Below are 27,494 nucleotides of genomic sequence, written 5' to 3' on the forward strand. Positions count from 1 at the left end.
TTAACCGGACCAAAACGAATTGACCAGCATGGTGAAGTATGCTCAAATAAATATTACGATTGACACGGAATGGGGAGGCCCTCATCCAGTAGTCGAATAACATGGGGCTGTAAAAGTTCCATGCCATTTACTGTAAAAAAAAAGGTGTGAAAATATTTCCGGATGGCATCATCTGTAAAAAATAAATAAACCCATCATGTATCCACTGCTACAATCCCCCATGCTCTTGCGCAAGATCGCCACGAAAAACATATTTTCCATAAAGTTGTTCAACCCATCGTCACCTGTTTAAATAGCGAACAAATTGTATAATGTGCGTACCGATTACCGTTCATTCTCCGTCTACATATTCATATAACTGGCCTTCAATGCCGCCTACAGACCTCTGGCTCGGGCGCGCGTAGCCGCATCCGTTAGACAGTCATATCGATAGCGGTTGTTTTATTTCCTCCCGAGTTTCACTTTCTGTCCACAGCACATTTCCTCCTAATATAATTTAGATGCACATGGGCTGGAGCTCCTCCAAGAGCCGCCGTCGTCTCTTCAGCGGGGGGCCCTGCGCGCTGACGGCGCACGCCGATGCTGCGGGGTTTGCGCTTTCGCAAATGCCACGTGGCCCCCTCGCCGCTGGCAGCTGCTCGCCGTGCGCCACCGCAGAGGGCCTTAGCATCCGTACGCTTAGGGATTTGGCAACGTGGCCCCCTCGCCGCTGGCAGCTGTTCACCCTGCTCCACCACAGGTGGGCCTTAAAAAAATAAACTAAACGAAGATTTGTTTACATTTTACCAGGTAAGGCCCACTGTGCTATTTAGCTCCTTTTCAGAGGCGACTTTGCCACAAATAATATTATCCCAATTAAGTGGCTAATCACGTGGGAATTTATAACAGCCAAATGCTCTTAAACGCATGTTGATTCTAAATGTGGAGGGGGAAACCGGAGGACCCGGAGTATAATCCGCGCGACCACGGAGAGAACACGCAAACTCCAAATATACAGCAGGCGTCAGGGTCAGGATCGAACCCGCGACTCTCCTGTATACCAGGCAAGGTAGTTAGCATCTCGCCCCTGAACGTCCATGAACTTAGGGTTTTGGCGACTTGGCAGCTGCTCACCCTGCGCCACCACAGAGGTCCTTCGCAAGCTTAGGGATTTGCCGACTGGGAATTCCTTTCCAAGGTGGCATTCCTGCTATCTGGGAATCGCGGCATTTAAATCGCCACAGCTGTTGTAGAGTTAAGCCAGAGGTTTTGGCTTAACGCAGTGAAAAACGAGTTGGGTCCTGTTCGTTTAATTCTTCTAAAAAATGCGGTGGAGATGCTGTGTGTGATCTCCATAGTCGTACTTATTTTCTTTTCATTTTGTAATATCTGGCACGTGGGAAATGAGACGAAGTCTTCGGCGAAGGTGGCGACGTACAATTCCGTTGCCTCTTTTGGATGCCAATAAAAATGTACGGCAGCTCGCTTGCCTGCTGCGCTGTTCAGCAGGGTGATGTCACTATGAATAATGTGCTTATCTACGTGTATCATGGATTGGCAAGCTGTATGTCTACAAAGTGTCAATCTGCCTGCCGCCTGACTGCCAATCTGTTCATCTGTAAAGTACAAAAAAAAGCATCTCTATTATTCAATCACTATACAGAGACACGCGAGATTCAGCATGACCACGGGGCAACCCGGAATTTGCTTGGTTAATCCAGTCTTGGAGTTGGGCCATCTTATACTTGGCCCCAAGTTAAATCTCAACTTGACTCAGATGATTTAAGTTGGGAGCGGGGTGTCGTGGCCCAACTCCAGAATAAACTCATGAGGCGATTGTCTTGCCGCCCGGTGGTCCAGGTGAATCCAAGACCAGATCTTCCAGAACGTGCCTGATCTCATCGATGAAGCTACGCAGGTTGGAGTCTGGATACCACATAGACTGGGCGACCAGCACGCACAACACAGGGAGTTGTAGGCTGCTACGTACGGGGACTTATTGTCAGCAGGGGGCAGTGCGGTAAAAAGTATTGTTGCATTGCACTATGCTCCCCGCCTTCACCAACCAGCACAACGTTATGGGGAGGTCCTGATCCAGCTGTGGGTTGACAAAAAGGCGGTAGATTTACACACAGGCTGGGTGAATGGCAGACCTGCAATGATTCACCGTCCCCACCCCCCACACTTTTAGGATTAAATTTGTTGCCAAGTTTAAGTTTAACACGTAGCAGGCTTTCGCGACCAATATCATCCATAATAGAGGTTTTTTTGGGGCTTAGATCGTGTAAATATATAAATGTGTCGTTAAACCCGCCACCACCCGACACAGCCAACTAGTAAGGGTTGTCACGTAAACAGAACGTGCCAATTCGTCACTAGTACAGCATTAGTGTATAGTGTAGAGTAGTGTATAGTGTATAGTAGTGTATAGTGTAGAGTAGTGTAGTGTATAGTGTAGTGTACTAGTACAGCACTAGTGTGTAGTGTATAGTAGTGTATAGTGTAGAGTAGTGTATAGTGTAGAGTAGTGTAGTGTATAGTGTAGAGTAGTGTATAGTGTAGAGGAGTGTATAGTGTAGAGTAGTGTATATTGTAGAGTAGTGTATAGTGTAGAGTAGTGTATAGTGTAGAGTAGTGTAGTGTATAGTGTAGTGTACTAGTACAACACACCAGTGTGTTGGAGAGCCAAGCCACAACATTTACAATCTGAGTACGACATTTCGCCAGTAATTACAACCAGCTTCATCAGGCGACAGCCAGAGTTGTGGAGTAGTTCACCTGTTTCGTTCCTGATATCGAGGCGTAGATGTGTTGACCACCCTTCTACGCTCTTGAGTCAACGTATATTATGCATGCGCATTATGCGGGCCAATTGATCGTGTCCTTCCTGTCTGTTGTGTGTATTAAAATAGCCAACGGTAATCTCTACGCCAACGGTAATCTCTATTGAAGTACCTCTATCATGTTGCCAAGATTCGATGGTCAAGAATCCATTTTATTTTTAGTCAGTGGTGCAATTCTTGAGTGGCGGACAATTTGATTCACGCTTGCGTAGGGTTAACTAAGTCATTTTAATCAACGAGTCGACGCATCCAAACAGACCCCTGGTCGGCAGGAAGGATTCGTATTTTGGGAAGTAAAGGAGGTAGCTAGGTATTGCAAGCAAAGTGTCCTTCCAAATCTCACGCCACTCTTTCGTGTTTTATTTCGCTAAGTTCATCTCAGAGAGGTTCTCAAAGTCACGTCATGAGACGAAACATCCATTCGGAACTCTCACAGAGCATTGGATCGCGCCTTGATGGAAACGGGCCTGGAACGAGAGATCACAGAACTGATTTTGAGATCTCTTCCACGCTAGGAGGCAGCATTTTCGCACCCATTTCCTGACTGCCGAACGATTGTTTTTTTTTTCTCAGAGCTGGGATTTTTTTTTTGCCAAATCAAGTGGAAACCCACGTTCAATGTGATGGGATTTTTTTTTATATGTGCAGTTATTGGTGATCAGACGGGGACCGGTAACCCGGTAGGTCAGAAACCCAAGTGTAATCGTGGGCAGCTGCCCACATGAAAAGCCTAGGGTCTCAGCGGTCCCACTTCGAGCACTCTGACCTCCAAACCACCTGGCCACCTCCCTCCCCTGTTGATTGTTATCATACATCACCGAGCATCGCGAAAGGTTACTCCTGGCAGAAACAGAAGAGCAAACCCGGCAGTAGCAGATGTAATAAGAACAAGTACAACAGCGCCTTTTATTTATCCTCGCTTAGTGTCAAGCTCCCTTTACAGAAGAGTCCTGCATCGCGACGTTTTGTCAATTTTATTCATGTGTGTTTTTGGCGAGTGGGGTTAACACTCAAATCTCTGCACAGTTGAACTCAATAATCAGTTGCTGTACTACTGCCATCTCCTGGTTATACTCCCAGCTTAAGCCTCTACAACGCCTGGTATGTTTTTGTTTTGCCCTGCTTAGCTCAGCTTAGCTTCTGAGATCTGACGGGATATCGGGTGCATTCAGGGTGATTTGGTCAATGGCGCTTTGCGCATCCTCTTTGCTTTCCCGTGTTCCCTTTAAAATTAAACAAGAGGGCCGTTGAAAGTGCCGCTGCAGAGAGAGAGAGGGTGATTTGAAGATTAGTGGGCGGTGAGCTTTGGGGGGGAGGGGGGGTTCTCACACGGACGTGAAAAGCGGAGTCTGCGCCACCCCGACCCTCGCAGTAGTAAATTGTCTGACCGTTTGTAAATAAGTTTGTGACAAACGGTCTCTGCTATAATGTGCACTTTGTTGAGCTTGACCGTGGTGGGGGGGGGGAGAAGAGGAAACTTCAGCGACTTTCAAAAACACACAGGACCCTGAAGGAGATGAGTTATTGGTGTGGGATGGGTCTTTGCGGAGACAAATGTCGTATGGCTGCCTGTGACATGCCGGTGAGGAACGGCCACATTGTAGTAGGATGGGGGGCGGTGGGGGGTGAGGAATCTGAACTTGCAGAGGACATCAGGCGGGAACAATTTTTGGAGACACGCCTCGCTTGGAATGACAGAAACTCGGGACGAGTTGGAAGGAGAGGGGGCCCACGTGAAGCGTGCGTGCGTCCACGCTTGCGCGTACAGCGACAAAGCCCCCCGTGTAATTGTACAGAGTGCTGGGGCGAGTGCCGCCAGTGAGTGCCTGTTCAGGGTTTGGCACGAGACACAAACAGGTTGTTATAGGTTGCTGTCGGAGGCTTTTAAAACACAAGCGCCAAAAAAAACAATAAATTAAGCACACCTATCGATAGCACTTGCCCTAAAAGGGGGGAAACTATATAATGGGCGACGTTTCGGGCAATGGCTCATCTTCTCTGCCTATATATTGTTTTTCCTTTTAGGGCAGTGGTATTGACAAGTCTGTTGAGATTTAATTCCTGAACGAGTGCTGTGAGAGCATAGGGAAGGCCGGAGTACTTGGCTTGCTCAGCTATGTTCACTCTTAATAACAACGCTTTCGTTCGGTTCGATCGCATAAATGAATGTGTAATTAACCCAACCCGGCACCGCCAATCGGTATGGGTTGTCACTTAAACAAAACGTGCCAATTACATCTCGAACACACGTTTTGTTCACGCGACAAACCCCTTACTAATTGGCCGGTGTCGGGTGGCGGCGGGTTTAACGACACGCTTATAATCACGCGATCTAACCCCACAAACAACACCAACAGCAACAACACACTGTATTGCCAATAATATTGGTCGCGAAAGCGCGCGTGTCAATCTACGTCCACGCTCAAAGGCATCCACGGCGAGTGCGCATGCGCACCGCCACCGATACGCGGCACGCGCTCATTTCTCACTCGCGCTGCCACCACGCGAGCCGCGTGTTTGTGTGCTCAGAAAACATCAACCTCGCATTCGAACCATGGGAAATGTTTACACCATTGCCTTCGCCCTCAGATCAACGTATCATTAAGCATATTGTTTTAAATCAATTACTTCGCCGCCGAGCCGTGGCCAACTTCCCTAACCTATTCATAACTTTGCTGTAAAAACAGGAGATTGGGCTTCAGTGCAGTCCGCCAGTGTTTATTAGTTTAAGAAAATGAATGCAAGCTGGGATGTTGAGCCTGGGCCCTGGAAAAAGATCGTCACGCCGGACTAACAGCGAGGATAGCGTGGAGCTGCGCAGCGGACGATGAGCGAGCCAGTGGTACTCTCCCAGGATGGAGCGAGGCGTGGTGGGTTTAAATGCGAAATACTGCGTACGGATAAGAAGCGTGGAAATTGACAACAACAACATAAAAATGCCACCAAAGATGAAAAGTGCACAAAGAAGTATGGAGACATGCATGCTTGGAATTACAGAATGAGAGACGCTCGATTTATTGAGCGATAAGACGTGGATCAGAAACGTGGAAATTGGCAAAGGAAATGACACAAAAGCTCAAAAATGCACAAGAAAAGTACGGCAGAGGTGCATGCTTGGGATGTCATTGTGAAAGAAAAACACATGTAGAAGAGAAGATACGCAAGTGACGGACAACATACTGGCTGCCAAGTAAAGAAATTGTGCTTGGGCAGTGGTGGAGACGAATGACTGAGTAGCAGCCAAAGGTGGAAACGACGCCTGAGAGAGCATTGAAGGCGGATATGAAGCGATGAGATGAGCTTCTGTGTAGGGAGCGAGATGCCTCGTGGCACCGTAGGATTATGAGGGATGGCGACAGCTTGGGAAGGCCATCCAGCAGTGACTAGATCATGGCCATTGATGGTGATGATGATGATGAGAAAGGCTACGCATATGCACCCGTATCTCTGCTGCATTTACATTTATGAAAACATGTCTGTGTCTTCGGTCTACGCTTTTAGGACAACAACTCGCTCGTGAATGCATTCACGCATGCCTGAAATCGGATATTGAAAGCTAAGCAGGTTTTAGCCCGCTCATTACTTGGATGGGAGACTGCCTGGGAATACCAGGTGTCGTAGGCTGGCACGTGACCAGGAGATAGATGGCAGTCCAGCTGGGATTGTTACCCCCCTCGTATGGATTTCTCCAGGTGGCTGTACAACAACAACAAAATGTCCCACGTCCTCAACACCCATGAATGGAATTGGCCAAACATCCAAATATAGGACCCTCATACAACACGAGTCTTGACACTCGGCGAGACTTTGAGTCGTTCTCTCTCAGCTCCATTCGAATACTGTGATGGTTTGCAAGTCTAACTGAATCTAGTCCACTCCAACTGATGTGAAGTGTGCATGATTGATGTCAATTTGCGCAATCCATCAAAAGCTGTTTATTAAACCGTGGCTTGGCTTGCACTTGTGGTGACACGTACCCACGCGCACACACAAACGCGGGCACAATAAAACAGCTGTCAATCACCGCTAAGTGGCCGTGGTGCTCGAGGTGGTGGTGGTGATGTCACCCCACTGGACAAACAGCGCCCAGACACACACGCACACGAGTGTGCGGTAAGAAGGCAAACACATCGTGGATTAAACACAACAAATACATCAAACAGTCAATCTGTCTTTGTTAATGCAGGACCGTGGTAGCACACTTAAACCTGGAACTTTCACCATCGTCGCACAAGACTTGATGAGCGCACTGCTTGCAAATCAGAAGGTAGCGAGACTGCATCCTCTTCATCCTTCTCGGTGATCGATCAAATGGGCACCACGAATGTGGAGAGGTGAGCACAAATCCCATTGCTCAGCTGAATGGGAAATCGCTTTGACGTCGATTTCGCACAGATGGAGCGTTCCCAAGTGAAATACAAAATGACCACCGTGACGCCACGCCGGTCATTGTCTACCTGTTCCGGCAGTGGGGTCATTTAATGTGGACTGTACCAACTGCTGGGTTAGAATCAGATGGTAGACAGCAACAGCGATGTGCTCCCAAGTGTGAGGGACGTGAGTTTGAATCCCGGCCCGGGTCCAACTCTTCCAAACATTCCGGCAGAGTCGGGATGTGAAACAACCTCGCTAGCGTCACACAGTGGGAAGTTGTCGTAGGGCCCTTTTTGTCAATCCACTGCTGGTCTGAGAGGGATTGTGGGGGTTATTTGACCATACTTCACCGTGCTGGTCAGTGCGAATTTGTTTGGTGTAGGCGGGGAGAATTCGACAGGGGGTATAGCAGGAGTGTACAATCATGTTTTTTGCTCTACTTTCCTCTTGTGCTGCACACATCGATATATACTATATAGAGAGTTAAAGTTCAGTACAGCTCTCATCCACTAATCTCTCTCACCTCTATCTATGAGCTAGGAAGCAGGGCCATTGCCCGAAACGTCACCGATTATACATGCCCTCCTTTTAATGCGGCGTTATTAACGAATGTGTTGAAGTGTGTACAGTTGAATGGAGAGGCTGGTCTTTGCCGGCGGCCGGGGTGATGTTGATCTTACATTGGTGGGTCAAGACAGCTCTTGACACTGTAAACAGGTGTTGACACACGGTGTTGGTTCTAAGCCTTCGATGCGTCCCATCACGAAGGAAAACTCGTCTCTTTAAACACAAGCCCCAAGGGTTTAACCCTCACCGCGTTGTCTGCGGTGGCCGTGCCATGGTCGTATGTTCGTGGGTTTGTAGTTAGAGCTGGGAAGAGTGAGCCGTTTAAGTTGATTGATCAGCTAAGAATGCCATCGACTTCGTCGTCGTGGTCGGTTGCTCGGGTCCCCACTAAAATTGCTGATGATGCCAATTGCATCACCAAGCCCCGCCCATCACCTCCCGTCCAGCGGCACACGTGGGGAACAGAGGAGGCACGTGCTTTTTTGTCTCTCCCTCCAATTATTTTCCTGTTGTCCTATTAATCAAGCAACGGAATCGATCATCGGTATAATAATCTATTACTGTACGTGCATTATTGGACGCTCCAAATATCTAGACGCAAATGCTCCTTTTTAATTTAAATTCGCATGGTGATGTTTAACTCGAAGTCGGCGCCCAAATTCGCATAAGCGGAATCCGCTTTCGGTCTCGCGGTGGTGATCTTGGCTCTTGCCGGCGTGGGGCGAGTGAGGATGGTGGCGACACTCCGATGGGCATCCGTGCGACAGTCTTTTTATTATTGCACGCTTTTATTTAACTCACTCTGTCTGTTGTTGTCGTTGTTGTCGTTGTTGTATCCTCAAATCTTGTAACTCAATTTTAACCCACTTCCCAATGTGGTATCGACATGAAAACTTGGTATACTTATGTCATACTGATGACAATACTATATTCTATCATACAAAATAAAACATCTATATTTTTAAACATTATTTTTATATGTTATGTTTCGGCTTGGGTCTAATTGTCCACGGTAAACTGATGTTGGCTGTAATTGGCCACGGTCCCTTACGTTATGGAAGCTTCGGGGCCACTTCCTGGAGTCGTGGAGTTATTTCATTACTAGGACATTTCATTAAAGTGTGTTTTTAAAAAAGTTTTATTTAATATTGCTTTTTAGCGCAGCTTTGGACAATGTTAGCAATCAGGTCAGCGGTACCGAGACCCTCGTCCCGAGAGGGATGTCCAAACCACTACTTGCATATTCAGATAAACCCGGCTCTCAATGGTAATATTATTGATATTTAGTGACTTCATTACCATTTTGTCTATATTTGCACTACTATCGTTATTTTTGTTGTAACTTGCCAACCCGCCCACACCGGACATCTTTGACAAAGAGCTTCACAGCTCATCGGATTTCTCCAGTCTAAATACGGAGATTCTGATTCTCTCAAATGAAAGGGCACGCAATGGACGCCTCCGTCGCTGCTACGTCGCTTCCTCGTCGTCCCAACGTCCCAGGGACCTTCCTCCTAACGCAGAGTCACAGCCACAGTGTGCCTCGTGCTCTTTGTGATTTGATGCCTGGTGGGTGGGGTGACAGTGCAGCGGAGGGGGGGGGGCAGCGGGGGGGGCGTGCAGCGGTGAGGGGTGCAGTGGGAGTGGGGGCGGTGCAGCGGGAGGGTACAGTGGGAGTGGGGGATGTGCAGCGGGGGGGGGGGTGCAGTGGGAGTGGGGGCGTGCAGTGGGAGGGGGGAGGGTGCAGTAGGAGTGGGGGCTGTGCAGCGGGGGGGGGGGTGCGTGATTTTTGTTTTCGCGGCGGCACGCTAATCTGTGTGCCGTACACGGCTCGTTGTTTTCCTCTGCGACTTGGATTATTTTCTCACAAAAGCAGGAAGCGAGAGCGAAGGTGGCGGGGGGTGGGGTTGGGGGGGGGATGTTTTAAAAGCCGCCGATTCAACGCGCCCACGGCGACAACGTCCGCCACCTCCCCGTGCCGACTTGATTCTTTTTTTCCCACTATTCAGACCGGCGCCTTTCATGAACGCGAGTGGAATTATTACTGAACGAGAGACGTGAAGCTCCCGGCCACTGTCTCTCTCCATTGAGCGGGGAGCCACCGCCGCCTCCCGACTCCCGCAGCTCCCGACTAGCACGGTTGCCTCACGTACGGTGCGAACGAAGTTCGACAAACATACATCCGTAGCTCATTCTGTCCCGATGCTGTCCGCGTTGAGGGCATGCGTGTGGGAGCGGTGGTGTAGCGGTTAGCGCGCTGCGCTACGAACCCGGCGACCTGGGTTCGCTTCCCGCTCACGGCCAACATCAGTGACGATTATCTGAACCGGTCCTGCGTCTCCCCTAGGTCGACTCATCTGGTAAGACAAAGGCGGTCGGGCGTGGTGCTGGCCACCCACCCCCGCGTGTACTGTTCCGGCCTTCATAGGTACTCGCTAACAGCACTTGCCCCAACAGTCTGTTACAGGCTATATGGGGGAACTTTGCTTTTTTTACGGGTCCACCTCGGCCAAACAAAACCAGAGCCCCCACTTGCTCCAAAGCGGCCAAATGAAATAGACACGATCTTAAAATATTGTATTGTGTGGCTAGCAATGGGCCCGTGTAATCATTATCAGAGGATTGGAGGGAAGGCAAAACCATGGGTGTTGGCAGGTGCCGTAAGACTTCACAAGAGGCTCTCAGTGACGACAGGACGATGCTTCTCAACCTATTTGTGTTGCTTTTGTGGCAACACACAAACTTCTAAGCAAGCGTCTCCTCCTGTAATAATACATAATGATGAAGATATAATTTACAGCGCTTTGTCAATCCACTGCTGGATAAATGCCTCCCCATGCTGCCGCTTTAGTCACAGAGAGCTGTGCGACCATGCTTCATTGAGCAGTGGATAGACCATGGTATATGAGAATGATGAATGCAAAATAAATGAGCATTACTTGGGTTTCCTCCCAGCCAGTTCTCTTAACAATGCGCGGTTTCAGAAACGGACACATTGAAACATTCATTAATGAAATATGATCTCAAACACGGTGCGGCTAAATTCCTCCGTGAATGCCAGAAGCGGCTCCGACTTAATCTCTGGATTTGGTGCCTCCCTCCAAGAATTGAAACAAAGAAAAAAAACCTGGGAACAATGCCTGTCTTGCTGGCATTGCAAACGCGTTACAAATTGCCTTCTGCAGGCGTACCACAGCCAGATGATGAATGTTAATGACCCAACAGTTATTATTTTTTACGGTGAAATGATGTAATGTTTTATTTCGTTTAAGAGTAGCGAGTTTAAACATGTCGAAATGTCCCTCCTGAGATCGTGCTCATGTCCCTCGACAGTCCTGAGCCCGTGGTGGAAATTCCACATTTACATGGCAGGGAGCAGTCCCTCCGTAAACAAAATGAAACCCTAACACACCTTTAACTGTCCACCCAAAATGGTGCAGCCTCACCAAGTAGTACCTATTTTACCGACCCAAGTGAGATGATGACCCTAAATTTACGCTGGCCCGGAATAAACTCACGATTGTGAGTCCTGCTGCTTTAAGCAAATGTGCTATATTCTTCTGCCCTTGAAGCACATACCTTCACTTGCTACAATTGCCTCATCAACTCCATAAGCAATCCAGCCGCCTGCCTCGCAAACACCGTAGGAGGCGGGCAGCAGCACGAAAAAGAGCCACGGACACGCAAAGATTCAACCAATTAGCCCGCTTAGCCCGTCGGGGACAAGTGTGATTAGTAAGCGGCCGTTCATGCCAGGGGAGGTTATGCGGGCGCTCTACATCGGTAACTGGGAGGCGTGAATGGTGCTCACACCACGGAGTGAAAGCGCGTGAATGGCGTCAATTAGAAGAGAGTTCCCCAACAGCGTTCTTGTTCCCCCACGGTGGAGGGGGGAGGGGAGAGTCTAATTCCCCGGGGCTCTACGCCACGAGGTTGTAACTTGCAGAGCCACGCGTGGCGCGCAACGTGAGTTCTCCCTGCAGCCGACAAGCGCGTGACGCGGCCCGTTCACGCTTCTGTCGGTTTAGTAAACTCGATGTGATGCCGTGTGATGAAAGCATTGTAACTCAAAGCTGCATCATGGGACCGCCCTTGCCATTATAAAAATATAAGAATAGGTGTTACCCTTTCTGGCAATAAAACAGCTGTGTTAAGATGCTAAAACACCAAACTGAAACCCTTTGCAAGGAATTATGTCTGCATTAATCGCATATACTTGTGGTGAACATGCAATAAAAAGATGCTCTGGTAGTGTATGATGCATTGTCTTTGAAACTGATTGGTCTACACCAGAGACGGCTTTCTTGAGAGCCTCGTCTCAGACAGTGTTAGACCAGAGGACGCCAAAAGGCGAACAGCACAAAGACCATGCCACTATCAGGATATTGAGAGCTCGGGGTGAGCAGCTACATCATGGGACCCCCCTTGCTAGTATCAAAATATAAGAAGAGATGAAGGCCCTCCCAAAAGCCGTATCGCCCGTGTTTGACCATACTTCACCGCGCTGGTCGGTCTGCGATGGTGAAGTGTGGGAGCCACCCCCAGCCACCCCGCCCCTTCCAGGACTGGTTTAGACGTCACTCGCTAGCCGTGGTCAGGTATCAAACTCATGACGTCAGGTTGATTAAGCAGCGCCGCTAACCACTGCGCCACAGTTCAAACCTCGTGATTTGAATTTACAGCATGAATCTATATTTTATTTCAGCTTGTAGGCATCTCATAAAAAGTGAGCTTTTTTATTATTATTATATAGCTCTTGAAATTGATAATACCGTACAGTAATGCCTTGTTTTTTTATCCGTTGCTATTTTACAAAAGCAATGTTTATTCATCCTATCTGTTGCAAATAAAGGATAGATGATAATGATGGTGGTGATGGTATGATGATCGTGGTGGTGATGATGATTAAACGAAAAATAACCTTTATTCTGTAAAGCCTCAGTGAGTCTCAAGACTATTCTGCAGGAGGTCCTTGCATTGGGTATTTTGGCCATTTCAATCAAAGATTGTTTAGCATGTAGAAGTACTTGGAGAAAGACACACGTATGTGAAGGGATAACACCCAAAGGTCTGCACAGTTAGAATCAAGAATCCGTTGCTTCAATGCTACCTCCTGGTCACCTCCCACCTTCTGATGATGACGCTGGAGGCGATGGTGGTGCCAGCGGTGGCAGTGGTAGTAGTGGGTGATGATGATACATGATTGATGATGATTAATGATGATGATATTGCAGATGGTGTTAATAGTAGTGAATAATAATAATGATGATGATAATGGAGATGATGGTAGAGCTTACTGACGGTGGTGTTAGATGATGATGATAATAATGATGATTTACTAACTTTTACGTGAAAATCAGTCACGACTTTTGTTGTGCCAGACATTGAAATGCAAAATGTACACGAGCTCAGTGACCTGTTTGGCTCAATACTCAGCCCAGGGATGTTGGAAAAAAAAACACGAGGGGATGGGGAAGCCGAGCATGGGGGTCTTGGGGAGTGGGGGGGGTGTTGGGGCGCTGTGAGGAGGGGGGGGTCGATGCAGGGGTAGGAGGCTGACCTGCCCCCTGCTAACGTCCCCCTGTAACCCAGGACGCCTCTGCAGGAAATGAGTACGCGGCGCTGCACTATGTTTGCAAGACTCGGGGAAACAAACAAAGAACGTGTAACGTTGCTTTATATTTAAAGAGAGAAGAAAAAAAACACATTTAAGATGGTGATGAAATATGCGGCCGTTCGGGAAGGTGGGATCCGCTGTCCGTCAGAATAAGCAAAGGAGGTCGTCTTCTTATCCTTTTACAAAAAAGAAGGGAAGATGTCGTACGTTTATTTTTTTTGTTGGCGCACGCGGAGCGGGCTGCATTCCTGCGCGGAGGGGGCCAGTCGCGGCCTTAAATTACGAACGTGAACCTTCTTCGACCGTTGCAGCGCGCAACACTCGGCACATGCACGGAGCTCGCTGTGGAATACAACGTCACTCTTACGGTGAAATTTGCGTGATTTATGGCACGCTCGGGGGAGGGGGGGGGGGTGGAGGGGGGTGGCTCGCTCGGCGCTGCCCGGCTCCGAGTCGGCCTTGTGAACAAGCGCCGTGCAGATTAATGAGGCGACCCCGGGCATGGATTTTAGAATGTGATGGGGCAGCTCGCGATGAAGATGTACACACGGCGGGCGCTCTCGCGTCGGGATTAACGTTCTCCTTGAGTGAGTTTCAACGAGCAAATCTCGGCGACTGTCTAACAGGACGTTAGCGTTGTTGCTGTGAGTGAGCTTATGGACATGTTACGTGTCCGATGGGTTTTCGAGTTTGCACCGTGCGTTGTTCGGCACAATGCCCGACGTTTCGCACCGCAGGCAATTAAAGAGGCTCTCGGCACGTGGAGCAAAACGTCGGACATTGTGCTGAACAACGCATTGGAGAGCCGCACAAAACAACCCTGAAAACCCACACAACTACCCACCCCTGGGTGAAGGCCTGTCCGTGCTGCAGCAGCCATTGGGCTTGTTTGGCCGTACTTCACCATGCTGATCAGTGTGGGTTAGTGAAATGGGGTCCCCAGATCAGGTTCATACCTGGCTTACCCACTTACATGAGCCATGGCTGGGAATTGAACTCAGACATCGGGGTTCGTAGTGCAGTGTGCCAATCACTGTGCCACCCAAGCATGTTACATGTAAATGACAAGACATTCAATAAACGTTAATTATTCATCCAAAAAAGCCTCACTGAGGCTGGGCTGCTTGGCCGTTTCAATTACTGAGCAATTGGCATGTGAATTCTAGATTTGAAGTTTTCGTGACTGCAAGGATCCATACTCTTTGGTTCTTTCGGTAAAGTCACTTAAGGACGGATGCTCGTGTTGCGCCCGAAACGTCGCGATTTATTTATTTATTTATTTTCACCTACGTAATTGGTATGTGGACGGGAACTGGCACCCAGAGAAAATCAATGTATGTGCGAGGGTACCAATTCAAAGCTCTTCACGGAGTAATTCAATATTCTCGTGCTTTAATGCCATCCTCTGGCCACCTGGCATCACAAGCCTATATCGCCTGGTATTTCCAGGCAGTCTGCCCACCCTAGTACTGATCAGGGTCAACGCTGGTTGGCTTCTGAGCTTGAACCACACAGGGCGCATTCAGTGTGAATTACAAAGTGCAGCTGGTGAGGCAGTGTACACTTCCGTGCTGCTAAAGGGAAGTGCGTTCGTTTAAAAAAAAACTCTTGCGATCACGAAGTACCCTTCACTGCTCCTATTTCCCATTCATCACCACGGTCATTTAAACCCCACAGTGATGGGGGGGGGGGCATAAGCTGAAGGATTTAATTTCCGTGAAAAGACAAATGACGGAAAGGTATGACTCACGTGTCATTGGTTTGTGTTTACAAAAAAAAGGCCACTTTTTCGATTGAAATATTTAAAAAATATAAATGCTCACCGTTTAACACGTGCGCCAATTTGTGTTTGTATTGTTCACAAGCTCCTGGCTATTTTTAATTAACCCATACAGTCAGCCTATGCATGCAGTGTTATATGAAATAGACGTTATGTTCACTCGAGTGCACACATTTAACCGTGTGTTCTCAGCTTTAAGAATGACACCGAAATCTTCAGCATCGAATAGGAGTGTTCAGACAGTGAGTAATGGGTGTTCAATGGGGTCAAGTGGTTTGTGAGGCACCCTTTAGCCCCCTTATCGCATGCACTGAATATAAATTGTTCGTGAAGATAATTGTGAATGGAATAATGAACAATTTAGAGGTCAAACAAACACGGGAGCAAGCCGGAGTAAGGAAAGGGTTCTCTACCATTGACGACGTACATAATGTCATTCCATCTTGTGTTGAACCACTTTACTGCAGGCGAAAACCCCATATCTTACTCGCTTATGTCCTTGCACGACTCGACTTTGGAATCATCTTCCCTCGCCCTTTTCTCTCTCAACGTATTATAATAACCATGCTCAATTTAAAACAAGTATTAACTCGCATCTAGTATGCCTTCTACAGAGCTGTTTGTTGCTGACATCTTAGAGTTTCCTGTGGCCTTCGGGTCTGTGCTGAGTGACGGTGATAGTGAAATTCTGATTCTGCGGAAAGACGAACGTTCTAACGAACACCACAATGCACCGCGGAATCTGTAGCCGACGGCTCAGTGGTGGGTTGACGTAATCACCCGAGCTCTCGAATGAAAACACGGGCCGCGATTTCTTGCTAAAGCAACAGTGGCAACCTTTTGCGGGCGCTGTTCCCGTTCCGTCGCAGGCGAGGAGTCGGCAGGCGATAAAAGGCCGAGCTCACAAGTCACGCCACTCGGAACCACGACACCTGGAACGGCAATTGCCGCCGTTTGCTGCGAAATAATATTTGTTATTGCGAAAACTGTTCAGCAGCGAGGAGTTAATTGTAGCCATTTTCCTGTTGGGGGGGGTGGGGGGGGTAACGCGTGCTTTTTTGTTTTTTTGTTTGGTTTAAAAAGTCCTTAAAAGGTGCATGAAAGGGTGACATTGAGCAGGAGGTTTCCGTTCATTTACTACCACAAAACAAATTCCCCTGTGGCAGATGTAATCTCACCGCCTCCACCGCACCCCGCGCCCGACAACCGCTGCATGCAAGAAGCACCTTCTTCAACGTCAAGGTAAGGGAAATCAACATGGACACCGTCGGAAAAAAGCCATCAAACGTGCGTCGATTCCAAAAGCCGCCAGGTCTCATGTGCTAGACATTACACGCGGCAGTTTTGGGGGGAAACTGGCGGTGGCGCCCTTTGAAGATTGCATTTACGGGAATTTGCCGTTAATAAGGAGCTGTTCACAGGGAGATGCACGCGCATAACTTAAGAGCTCTGGCGAGTGTGACAATCTGGGGTTCGCTTTGCCGTGCTGCTGCTGCTGCTGCTGCGTGTTATCTGCTTCACTGCACTTCGTGCGCCCAAGAAGTGGTCCCAGGGGCTCGCATCTTGGCATGCGCTCCTTGTTGCTAATGTTCCGCACAGGGGACTTATGCAAAGACGCAAACGGTTTTTGCCAAGAAAATATAATGAAATAACCTTTTTTTTATTGATGAATTATTTTTATTTGAATTACATTTTTAATTAAAATCCCACTGCTGCTGTCACACACAAAGATAAACAAAGACAAAGATCCCCTGTATAGCCTTAACAGATTGTAGGGGCAAGTGCTGTTAGCGAGCACCTATAAAGGCCGGCACGGCACACGGGTGGGTGGGTGGCCAACACCACGCCCGGACGCCTTTGTCTCCCTAGTGGCGATGTTTACACATCGCACCAGTTACTCATTTGAGGCTGAGTCGACCTAGAGGAGGCCCAGAACCAGTTCAGATAATCGTCACTGGTGGTGGCCGTGAGCGTGAATCGAACCCGGGTCGCCAGGTTCGTAGCGCAGCACACTAACCGCTACACTACCGCTTCCTCACACACACATTTACATGCACACATTATTAGATAATGTATTTGCTATTGATTAATAATGCATGGCATTCTTTTGGACCCACGTTAGTGTTCGCTAAAATGATAATTGCACGTTATTGCATTTTTATCCGGCTATAAATAAAGAACATTATACTCTGAAAAGCTGGCAAGTTTTATTCAAATGTGATTAGGCTGAAGAGTTGAGATGTAGTTGCTATCCCAGTATGACCAAATAAGGCTCAAAATATATTTCGATTTAAAGCTTTCGTGACTGCAGGGATTCATCTTCTTGGTTTCGGCTACAACGCAAGCAGCCGTCTTCACCTGAAGACGGCTGCTTGCGTTGTAGCCGAAACGTCGTGAGAATTATTTCATTTTATTATGTTTTATTTTTATTATTTTATTACTTCCCTTCTACGTGACTTTACCGAAAGAACCAAGAATAAGGCTCAACATAGTTCAGAAAATTCTATGATTGAGAATGTCATTGGCTCATGGACTACATTGCACACTTGAAATCAAATTGAGAGAGAGATAGCAAGAAGAATTAGGAAACGCACGCATGTTCATGACATCAATCATGAAGGGAAAGTACACAGGCTTCGACAGGACACCATCACGAGAAGGGATTATGGGCAATAGTCAAGTGTAGGAACGGAGTGGCGGCCAAGGAATGGAATGCGTTTGTGAGTGTGTCCACTGATGAGATGAAGCGAAATCCGTTTGTTTGCAGGTGCTAAGCTTCATGATTTCAACGAAGGATCGTGAAAGGTGGCATCCGCTACCAGCTGCACGTTGACCGTGGCGGCCGCAGCTGCTGATGATCATAGACTCCACGTGGCGAACACACAGTTGCGTGTGATTGAATGCACACTCCCCACACCCAACCCTTGATTGCAGCCCAACTCTTCAGCCACTACAACTTGACCACCGCTGTCAATAAAGGAGTTGTGATTTTACAAGGAAGGTATGCTCAGCCACACGGTTAAAGAAAAAAAAAGAATCGAGGCGGTTAAAATGTTAGAAATATATTTAGCGGCAGACCACCCCTCGGTTTATTTTTAGTTTCGGTAAGATGTAGGATTGATTTTTTTTTATTGCCGGCTGGATTTGGCTTTGGCGAACCGTTCCCCCCACCCACCCCCCGCGCGTCTGAATGTTTCTCTAATCTACCGTGACGAACTCACACGGCACACACGAAGCCCGTGCCGGCGAGGGTCTGCAATGGAATGTCCGCATGGAAAGAGGCAGAGTCGACCAAAAAAACCCCAAACAATAACCACAGGCAGAGCCAGGGCCACCTAATGTGCTCATGTGAGGTCCCGAGGAGCAATCCCAGAAATTACATTCTCATGCTATGGTCTGGAAGAACCTTCATATTTTTTATCATTATTATTACGCATTTCTTTTTTACCCGTGAAATGCCTCACTGAGTCTGAAACTCTCTTTTCAGGAGAGTCCTGCCAAGTTTGTTTTCGCAGCAGGGGGCGATGTTGCCCCATGCCGTCCCAATTGAGTAATTTGCAGACGATTGTTCAACATTGAGACGATTGGCCAATACCAGTTCCATTGAATTGTCGATGAGGACAAACAAAGTTGTCAAAACTGTCTCCCTCCTTTATTACTTTTAAATATTTGAACAGGGGAAGCCCTGTGAGATGAAACAGCTCATTTTTCATCAGTGTCCTGGAGCGAACAGCACGAGCAATAGCAGACGAAACAAAGGCTACAATAACACCAGCAAACAAATCTGAGAATACAAATGTACCATGAAAATGAATGTACTTATTATAGCCTTTTGTCGACAATCCATTGCTGGTTGAAGGCCTCTCAGTGCCGTGCCAGTCGTGGTGGGAAATTTGATCTTTGACATTTCTTTGCTATGCTGCTCAGTGGGGGGGGGGGGGGTGCTTGTGAAGGCGGGGAGCATCGATGTGGGAACATAGATGTACGGTGCAACAAAATATTGCCGTCTGCCTTTCACTACGTAAACCAGCAGTTAAAAACGTTAACATTTACCCGAATTTATAAAAGCAACTACTTAATGTCTGCGGGATTTTTTGGGTCCACGGTAGAATTTATTTATTATATAAAGGAGGTTATATTTTTTTGGCACAATAATTGGCTCTCATTTGGTTACAATGGCACCATCCCGTATTTTCTTCTCTTTGCAAAGGGAATTTATATTGGCAGAATGTCTGCGTGTCAAGGATGTTGTGGATTGAACAAGATTAAACCGAATGTTTTGAGTGGCAGGTTGAGTTTTAAAAGCGTCTGGTCGGTGTTTTTTGTTGTTGATTTTTAAGCTGTTTTTACATTAATCACAGGACAAATGTAACACGTGCCTGCATTTAATTGTTGTGACATCTTTCAGTTTTTTTCCATGATTTTTTTTCTCTGCAGCTTCGCTTGATGACGCGTCTCACAACAAGAGCAAAACGCGAACACAGCGGCGGAATATGTCCGTTATTATTATTTTTTACTTTTGTTCAGACTTATTCGATTAAAAACATAAATCCTCACGTGCTCATTTTAATACCATGTTATTTCCATTTTAACTTTAAACTATAGCTTAAATATATACGTATATAATATTTAGTGAACACTCCCTTGTGTGTTCGAGATCCCCAGCTGTGAATAATGTAGCTTATCCAAATGTGACCCCTTTTGTTAAGTGGCATCACCGCCAAAACTAAACAAACCGCGGAATAAATCACGGGGCCCCTTTTTGATCTCGGCTCTGCGCAGATAAAAGAAGCTGCCACTGTTTAAACGGATGAGGAATATTTTTGGAATGTTTGTGCAATCCTTCCTCATTCGCTCGTGCTCTTTATGAGAAGTCATTCGTATTTGCCTTTCCTCCAGACCCCCAGAGTGCAGCCTCTCTGACCTTATCGGCCAAGCGGCTGCCAACTGCTTGTCCGCGCTTCTGTCTCTGGGTGTCCCCGCCTCTCCACTGCTAACCACAAGCCAGCCGGTGGCCCTCCACACACTCCACCGCCAAAACCAATACGCGCAGAACCGGGGGCGTCACGGTGGCGAGATGTTAACCACCTTGCCCAGTTTACAGGAGGTCGTGGGATCGATCCCGACCCTGACGCCTGTATATTTGTAGTTTGTATATCTCGTGGATTTTTCTCTGGATATACAATTCCCCCCCCCCGCCCCCCCCCCCCCAATTTAGAATCAACATGCGTTTAAGATCTTGACTTAAAGCTTTCGTGACTGCAGGAATTTATATTCTTTGGGTCTTTCGGTAAAATCTTCTGCCTGATGACGATTGCTTGCGATCGAAACGTCGTGATATTTTTATTTCTATCTACGTGACTTTACCCAAAAGACCTAAATAATATTCGTTTAAGAGTATTTGGCTGCTTTACATTTCCACAAGATAAGCCACTTGGTGGCCAGGTGGCTTCTGAAAAAGAGCTCAATAGCTCAGTGGGCCTTACCTGGTAAAATAAACACGAATGATTGGTTCCATGTTTTTGTGCCCCTTTCCCCCCACCCCTCTGCCTTCCCCACCCCCCCAAGGACTGATAATAATATGGACAGATACTGTCATATACTTATAAGCATGGATAAGTAAAAAAAAGGCAAAATGAAAATATAAAAAGATTGAGAGAAAGGAGAGCGTAAGACAGAAAGATGTCTGGAAATATGGAAAATTGGTGTCCGTGAGCCAAAAGTGAGAGCATTTAAAGCCCCTGGCAGACACGAATAAAAACACAGAGAGAATGAAGGCATTACAAGACATTGGTTTGGGCATCCCTCCCAGAACCAGGACATCTGTGCCACTGACCCAGCGTGGATGCGCAAGACTCGCTGCGTTCGAGAGGCATGCTACGCGACTGCGCGGCAGAGTTTTTCGCTCGGCGAGAGCGTGAGAGACGCTCACGCGAGGCCGAAAGTGGCACCTTCTGTTGCGAACTAGGTTACTGAGTTCGAGTTAAGCATCACCGAACCTTCATTTCTGTTATCTTTAAAAAAAATTCCAGGTTAGGCCCACTGAGCTATGTAGCTCTTTTTCAGAGTCGACCTGCCCACAAATGATTGCGCAACGATGTGGGTTATCACGTGGATATTTATAGCAGCCAAATACTCTCAACACATGTTGATTCTAAATGTGGAGGGAAAAATCGGATGAGCCGAAGAAAAATCCACGCGACCACGGGGGGAACCGGAAAACTCCAAATATAAATGTTTCTGGGTCGGGGTCGTACCAATGACCTCCTGTATACCAGTCAAGTTAGTGAACATCTCGCCACCGTGGCGCCCCACTAAAAGAAGCATTGCGTCTGGAGTTGGGGGCGTCCAATCATGTTTGTAATCGATTATTCTACCGATTATCGATGGCATTGGTTAATTAATCGGAAAACAAGAAATAGTGGAAAAAAGAGTGTACCGCTAGACGGGAGGTGATGGGCGTGGCTTGGTGACATCATCATCGCCATCCGCGTCACGCTGGGCGTGGCTTGCTGGGGGTTGCCTGCCTTCGGGAGGCAGAATGTAGGGGTGGTCGCCCTTTTTAAAGGGGCACAAGTCATTGAGAACAAACAAAAAGTAGTCAATTACAATTTTTCGTCGACTAATAAACTTAACGGAATCGTTACATTAAAACGCACTTATTCCTCCTTTTGTGAAGAGCATGGCTTTTCTTTGCAAAGTCAGCAGATGTGGAAACCTGGCAGAACACTTTTCTCAGATTACACTAAAGCCGAGATTACATTCTTCACGAGCGGTGAGATCTCGCACCCCACGCTGATCTGGGCAGCCAAGCAACGTGGCTGTCTCCGTGTGCCGCCCGTGCGTTTATAAAAACAAAAACGCTCTCGTCCAATGAAAATACTCAAAAGCGAAGGGTCCTCCCCCCCCCCGCTCTTCCTCCTTCTTTGGGACCACACAGAGTGTTTGCTCAAGGTGCTCCATTTACACGGTGAATATTGCACCCGGTTAGGGGTTTGAGCTTTAATTGTTGCGCGAGAAATCGAGCTCCATGCATTTTTTCTTGCGCTTTAACCTCTCGGGGTCCGAAGGGTTAGCGCTGCTGTAAGGGCACGGTGGCTCCCAGCACTTGCCCCCTTGCTACTGGCTCGATGGTTCGTACTCTGTTACAACATCCGAATTGTAATTTAAACAAGCGTGCATATTTGTTTAAAAGGGATGTCCCTTCTGTTGACTCGACCGAGCACAGGAACGTATTAGTGTTTTGCTTGTGTAAGCGTTGTTCGTGTAAAGTGTCGGCAGGGCTTAAGGCACAACAGCCTGCTATGTTCACGACATCGGTCACAACCAAGGGAAAACACTAATGAAAGAATTGAATGACTTTTGACAGAAATGTATACTTGAATAGGCTTATGTTTCAGGCAAAGATCCATATTCGGAGCAATCTCTGTTCCGAAGAAGGATCATTGCCATCACCCCATCTTTCAGACACATATTCAATATATTATTATTACTATGCTTGATTACCCAGCAAGCCTCACTGAGTTTCATGACCCTTTTTCACGTGGGTCCTGCCAAGTTTTTATCGTAGGGGGCGATTATTACTACCCTTCATCCCAATTTAGTCATTTGTGGGTAGTTTTTACATTGTATTTTGGACCATGAGACCGGCACACGATGGGCTACGCTTGCGACTGATGCAGAGGGCTCTTTAACGCTCACCGTGCACGAGACGACACGTAGCAATTTTCACGTAGCAATTTTTACAGTTTATACACACCGCAGTAATAACCAGGGCAGCCGCTGGATTGGAACCGTGAAACCTCTACAGCACGCAACGAATGCTCTACCGTAAGGTCATGTGACTGCCAAAATATGGGGTGAGGAGCAGTGGTTAGTGTACTTCGCTATAAACAAGGTGACCTCAGTTCGATTCCCAGCCACATGGGCAAATAACTCCCACGACTGAAACTGCGTGGGGAGGGCTTTACCAAGTCGTGAATTAATACCAATATTATTGTAATATGGATTTCTGCTCAAGGGCGGTGTTAATGATGAATTCGGCAAACATTTGTTGATTTGCACTTGTTCGTCACTAGTAGTTTTTCTTGGTTCAATTTTGGGGGAACATATTACACGCATTACAGTACCACAGTTGAATAAAAAAACAATTCCACAAATGTACCTATTTTTGACACGAAGCAGGAACTGCTGCCGTACGGCTGTTGCCATAATGACTGCTTGGGCTTTTGGTAACATGAATTAAGGCTATTGTGGAGGGACACGCACACACTTATCCGACGGACCTCAGACTTCCCCTTTTCCTGCATGTAGAATGTTTCCAAAAGACACCTGCACAGTGTTTTCCACGCCTGCCTAAATATGAAAGGCCCACGCGTGTGTATACACCATGTACGTACACACGGGTTTTTTTGTATTTCCAGGGAGAGTCTCAACATCTCGAGTGCCTCTTCTTTGATGTTGCCTCGTCTGTTGCCAGACACTCCCTGGCGTCGAGGAACGACAGAGCCAGCCATTCACGTCCGACGTAGACTGACAGAGTGCAGTGTTTGCCCACGTGGCGTATACAAGCGTATCGTGAGCACTAACGAAGCAGTGGTACAGTCGATCCACAGTTTTAGCTGATACAGATGCCGTTTGTTGGTTTAAGATACAGATGCCGTTTGTTGGTTTAAGAAGGCGACACATCACAACGTTCGATCACACACGGAGTAAAGTGATTGGCAGTGGCTTTGTCGGTTACCCGTATATTTATTTCCCAGTTTTACTTTTGGCTCCAATATGAAACAAAGTGCAGCCCACTTTGTCAGTCCACTGTTGGAGGAAATTCTCATACCGTGCGTGTAAGTCATGGGGGTTGTTTTGCCATACTTCACTACCCTGGTCAATGTGGGTTGGTGCAGGGTGGTTGCTGATGTAACTCATCGTTGATCATAACCACGATCGGGAATCGAACTCAGGTCGCTGGGTTCAGAGTACATCGAGCGAACTGTCGCACCGCCAATTTCCTCCTTAAATTTAAGTTTGGGACAATCATTTGCTGGGGCTTTTATCATAAGTCTGTCAGCAGCTTGTGTAAATTGTAACAAAAAAAGTTTACATCCGTCAGCTGTACTTCCAAGAATAGTGTTTCATATATCATTGTTGTATTGGGTAGCATTGTAGTGCAGATGTAATGCGTTGTATTGTGTTATTGTGCATTGCAGTGTACCTAAGTGTATTTCGTTATTATAGGATTATATTAATAAACTTCTAATAAAATACAATTTAAAAAGTGCATGCTTTAAGAATATATCCTGGATATCAACGTGCAATTCCAGTACATTAAGAATTAAGCTGCAGTACAAAAGTTGAAAATTGAAAAATAAAGCAATTTCTGCACCCAGAGCTGTCCCGACGGCCTTTCTCCACTCTCTCTCTCGCACTGCCCCACCATTCTTCACCCTGGAGCCCCCACTCACTGATCCCTGCCTCCCGTTCTCTCCACCTACCCCCCCCCCTCACATATTCACCCCCCTCTCACACAAACATTAAGGCAACAATCTGGGGCCCACGGGCTTGCTTCCACGGATTTCCTCCCGAGATTTGTTGCGCTCCGTCTAATAAAAAGAGCTTTCTCGCATAGAGAAAAAAATATCACCACGAGTACAAAAACATGCGTGTCCGTGGGCTTTATCTTTGCATTGCATTCACAAGGCCCATTGAAAAAAATGACAATGCAGACATTACCACGCCGTATGGACAATAACGCACGCATAAAACACACAAAAACCCGGAAAAAATACGTACGAGCTTGCGGCACTTGAATTGTAGTCTCATAATGGTTTGAAAGGTGAAACGTGAATTTACTTTGTTGCTGAGATGTGTTGGACAAAATCCGAAATGGCATCGAGCCAGCTGGAGTGAACATGCTTAAAACAATCATGCAGGCCCAGCCATCATCTGGCCTGGAAAGAGTTTGTGTTTTTTGTGTCTCTCATTTTTCTTTTTTGGTTCAAGAATTCCCGCTGAGATAATAGTGGATATATATTTTACTGGATGGAAGAGCTGCTCAGATTGGGATTAGACGTTAAGTGGTTGCAGGGGCACCGTTAAACAGGGCCTATTGGGTACCCACCACATGGGAAAGGATGTCGGAGTGTAATATAAATAACGCAGCATAACCACAAATCATCTGTCATCATGTTCATCATCATATCATCATGGCTCTTCATAGTCATTTTTGTCCTCATCATGACTAATCACCACAATCATAACCATAATTATGGTCAACATCATCATCATGAATCATGATTCTAATAATCATCATCACTCATTATCATGCTCATCACCATCACGATTGTGCTGTGAGATACGGAGAGACACGCCACCGTAACAGCAACTCATAAGACCCGGGGATGTGAAACGGGAACTTTGAGACAAAAGCAAGCGTGAGAGCGTTGACTTCAAGCGGCCGCAGCCTTTAAGGGGAAGTGACTTTACATTTTGTGACGGCACAAACATCTATTGCGTGCTTGATGTGGTACCTGGTACCAAAATGAATTAAATGCCCACCAACCCCCTGGCCGATTTCCCTCCTCTCTGTAGCCGGCGCCTGGGCACCTCACAGCTCCGTGGGCTCCGATGCGCACTTCGATGGCTATGCCACTGATTCAATAAAGACACAACCCGGAGGGAGGGAGGAGTACGATGATAGAATGATGCCTCGACTGGCAGTGAAATGGATTACGGCCACGCAGGACAAGCTGCATGGAGGAGATTTCATCAAGTAGAGTATTGAGACAGGATGATGAATGCAATTCCCAAGCAGATGTATACAGGGCGTGAGTCATTACTTGGAGAGTTGCTACTTTCAAGAACAGTTCCAAAAAAATACTTCTCTAATTCACGTAATAAAATGTGCGAATTGAGCGTTTTCTTTGTTTTGTTTTAAACCAAAAGGGAGCAAGCGTAGTTGCGATCGGCGTGTACGACTGCGATTGAACACGTTTCCAAGTCACTGCGATTAGAAAGTCAGCGCGGACGACACCGGGCGCACAGCTTAATATTTGCCTGAACGCCTCGCTCGCTCGCAACTTTGATTCTCTTCGCCGTGAGCTGACGACGACGCGTGGAAGCCGAAGCCGTCCGCACAAACAACGGGAGGGGGAGAGGTAGAAAGCTCTGCTTAGACCATTAGGAAAGCCACATGCTTCACGCGCGGTCAAGGAAATGAACTGTAGTGTAGTTGCGGCAGGCGTAATGTGAGCAGCGAGGAATGGGGGCGGGGGGGTGAGAAGGTTGGCGCTTAAACGCAAACACGAGGAGTGTTTGGTGGCGGGTAGGGGACGGACGGACGGACGAGTCAAGGGGCACCCTCGGAGCACCGGGAAGGCGACTGGAGCGCGCGCGCGCGGTCTGCCCGGGGCCTGTAACGTCACCCGGGGGGGGAGGGGGAGTCTGACCGAGATTTGGCGAAGGGCCGCCGCAAATAAACAGGACGCAGGGCGCCCCCCCCACCCCTCCCACCCTCCGTGGGGGTTGTTGATGGGGGGTACGCAGCCCCCCCGCCCGCTCCAGGAGGAGGGGGGGGGCTGCCCCTCGAGAGGGGGAGGGATGGGACGCGCGCGCGCGCAATCGCTGCGGGGAATCGCGGGGAAAATGAAGCAACAGACGGAGAGACAAACTCGCGCTCGCCTGGACATGTTAACGCTGCGAACGAATGGATCCCAGATTTGTGTGTTTGGGCAGGCGGTGATGTTCTTGTGAAGGGACAGCGTTGTCGGGACCAGCCACACCACTTGAGTCGACGGTCATTCGCGTGTGACCTGAGTTTTTACTTGACGTCAAAGAAAAGATCTCAACGCATTCGCAAGCAAGGCCGTCTTAAAAAACAATAAAAAAGAGACAAATATGATAATCGGCAACGTTTCAGGCAATGACTCTTCTTCAGAGTATCGCGTGCTATGGAGAACAGCCGTTCCCCAAAGCATCATACGTGCGTTATTTTAATGCATTGCCGTTTTACCCAAGTTGTTCATCACTTCTATAAATTACGTTTAGGTGAGAAAACGATCGAACGACACACGCAGGACACACGCCGCTATGTAAATTTGACAGCTAATGATGCTTGGGGTCAGTGTGTGTAAATTAACTAGAATTTAATTGTTTGTTCGATAAAAACTAAAAATTCGGGAAGACACCACACTCGTGTGTGTGTGTGCGCGACATCACAATTGTGCGTTTACAGTTTGAGTGCTCTCACCGTGGTCGCGTGGATTTTTCTCTGGGTCGTTTAGCGTATTTTGCGGTGCGTTGAGATATTATTTGCGGCCGGGTCACTTCTATAACAGAG

General features: G+C 47.5%; 1 protein-coding gene and 1 long non-coding RNA gene across 3 annotated transcripts in view; one reads left to right on the forward strand and one right to left on the reverse strand.

Annotated features, from left to right (window-relative positions):
* The window catches only part of LOC144934579 (uncharacterized), a 66,116-nt gene that overhangs the window by 13,993 nt on the left and 24,629 nt on the right, over positions 1–27,494 (reverse strand). The window contains exon 3 of one of the 2 annotated variants that reach the window (XM_078860530.1): positions 21,600–21,718. The exons of the other annotated variant lie outside the window; for it this stretch is intronic. Coding sequence (XP_078716656.1) covers positions 21,600–21,648 — 49 coding nt within the window. The 5' untranslated portion in view covers positions 21,649–21,718. The remainder of the gene's footprint in view (positions 1–21,599; positions 21,719–27,494) is intronic. 2 annotated transcript variants of the gene reach the window in all.
* LOC144934338 (uncharacterized) lies at positions 560–16,358 on the forward strand. Its single transcript, XR_013637150.1, has 3 exons — positions 560–739; positions 1,840–1,897; positions 16,327–16,358. It is a non-coding gene; the product is annotated as an uncharacterized LOC144934338 (long non-coding RNA).

The sequence above is a fragment of the Lampetra fluviatilis genome, chromosome 10, assembly GCF_964198595.1.
Source record: "Lampetra fluviatilis chromosome 10, kcLamFluv1.1, whole genome shotgun sequence".
In the NCBI taxonomy this organism is placed as follows: domain Eukaryota; kingdom Metazoa; phylum Chordata; class Hyperoartia; order Petromyzontiformes; family Petromyzontidae; genus Lampetra; species Lampetra fluviatilis.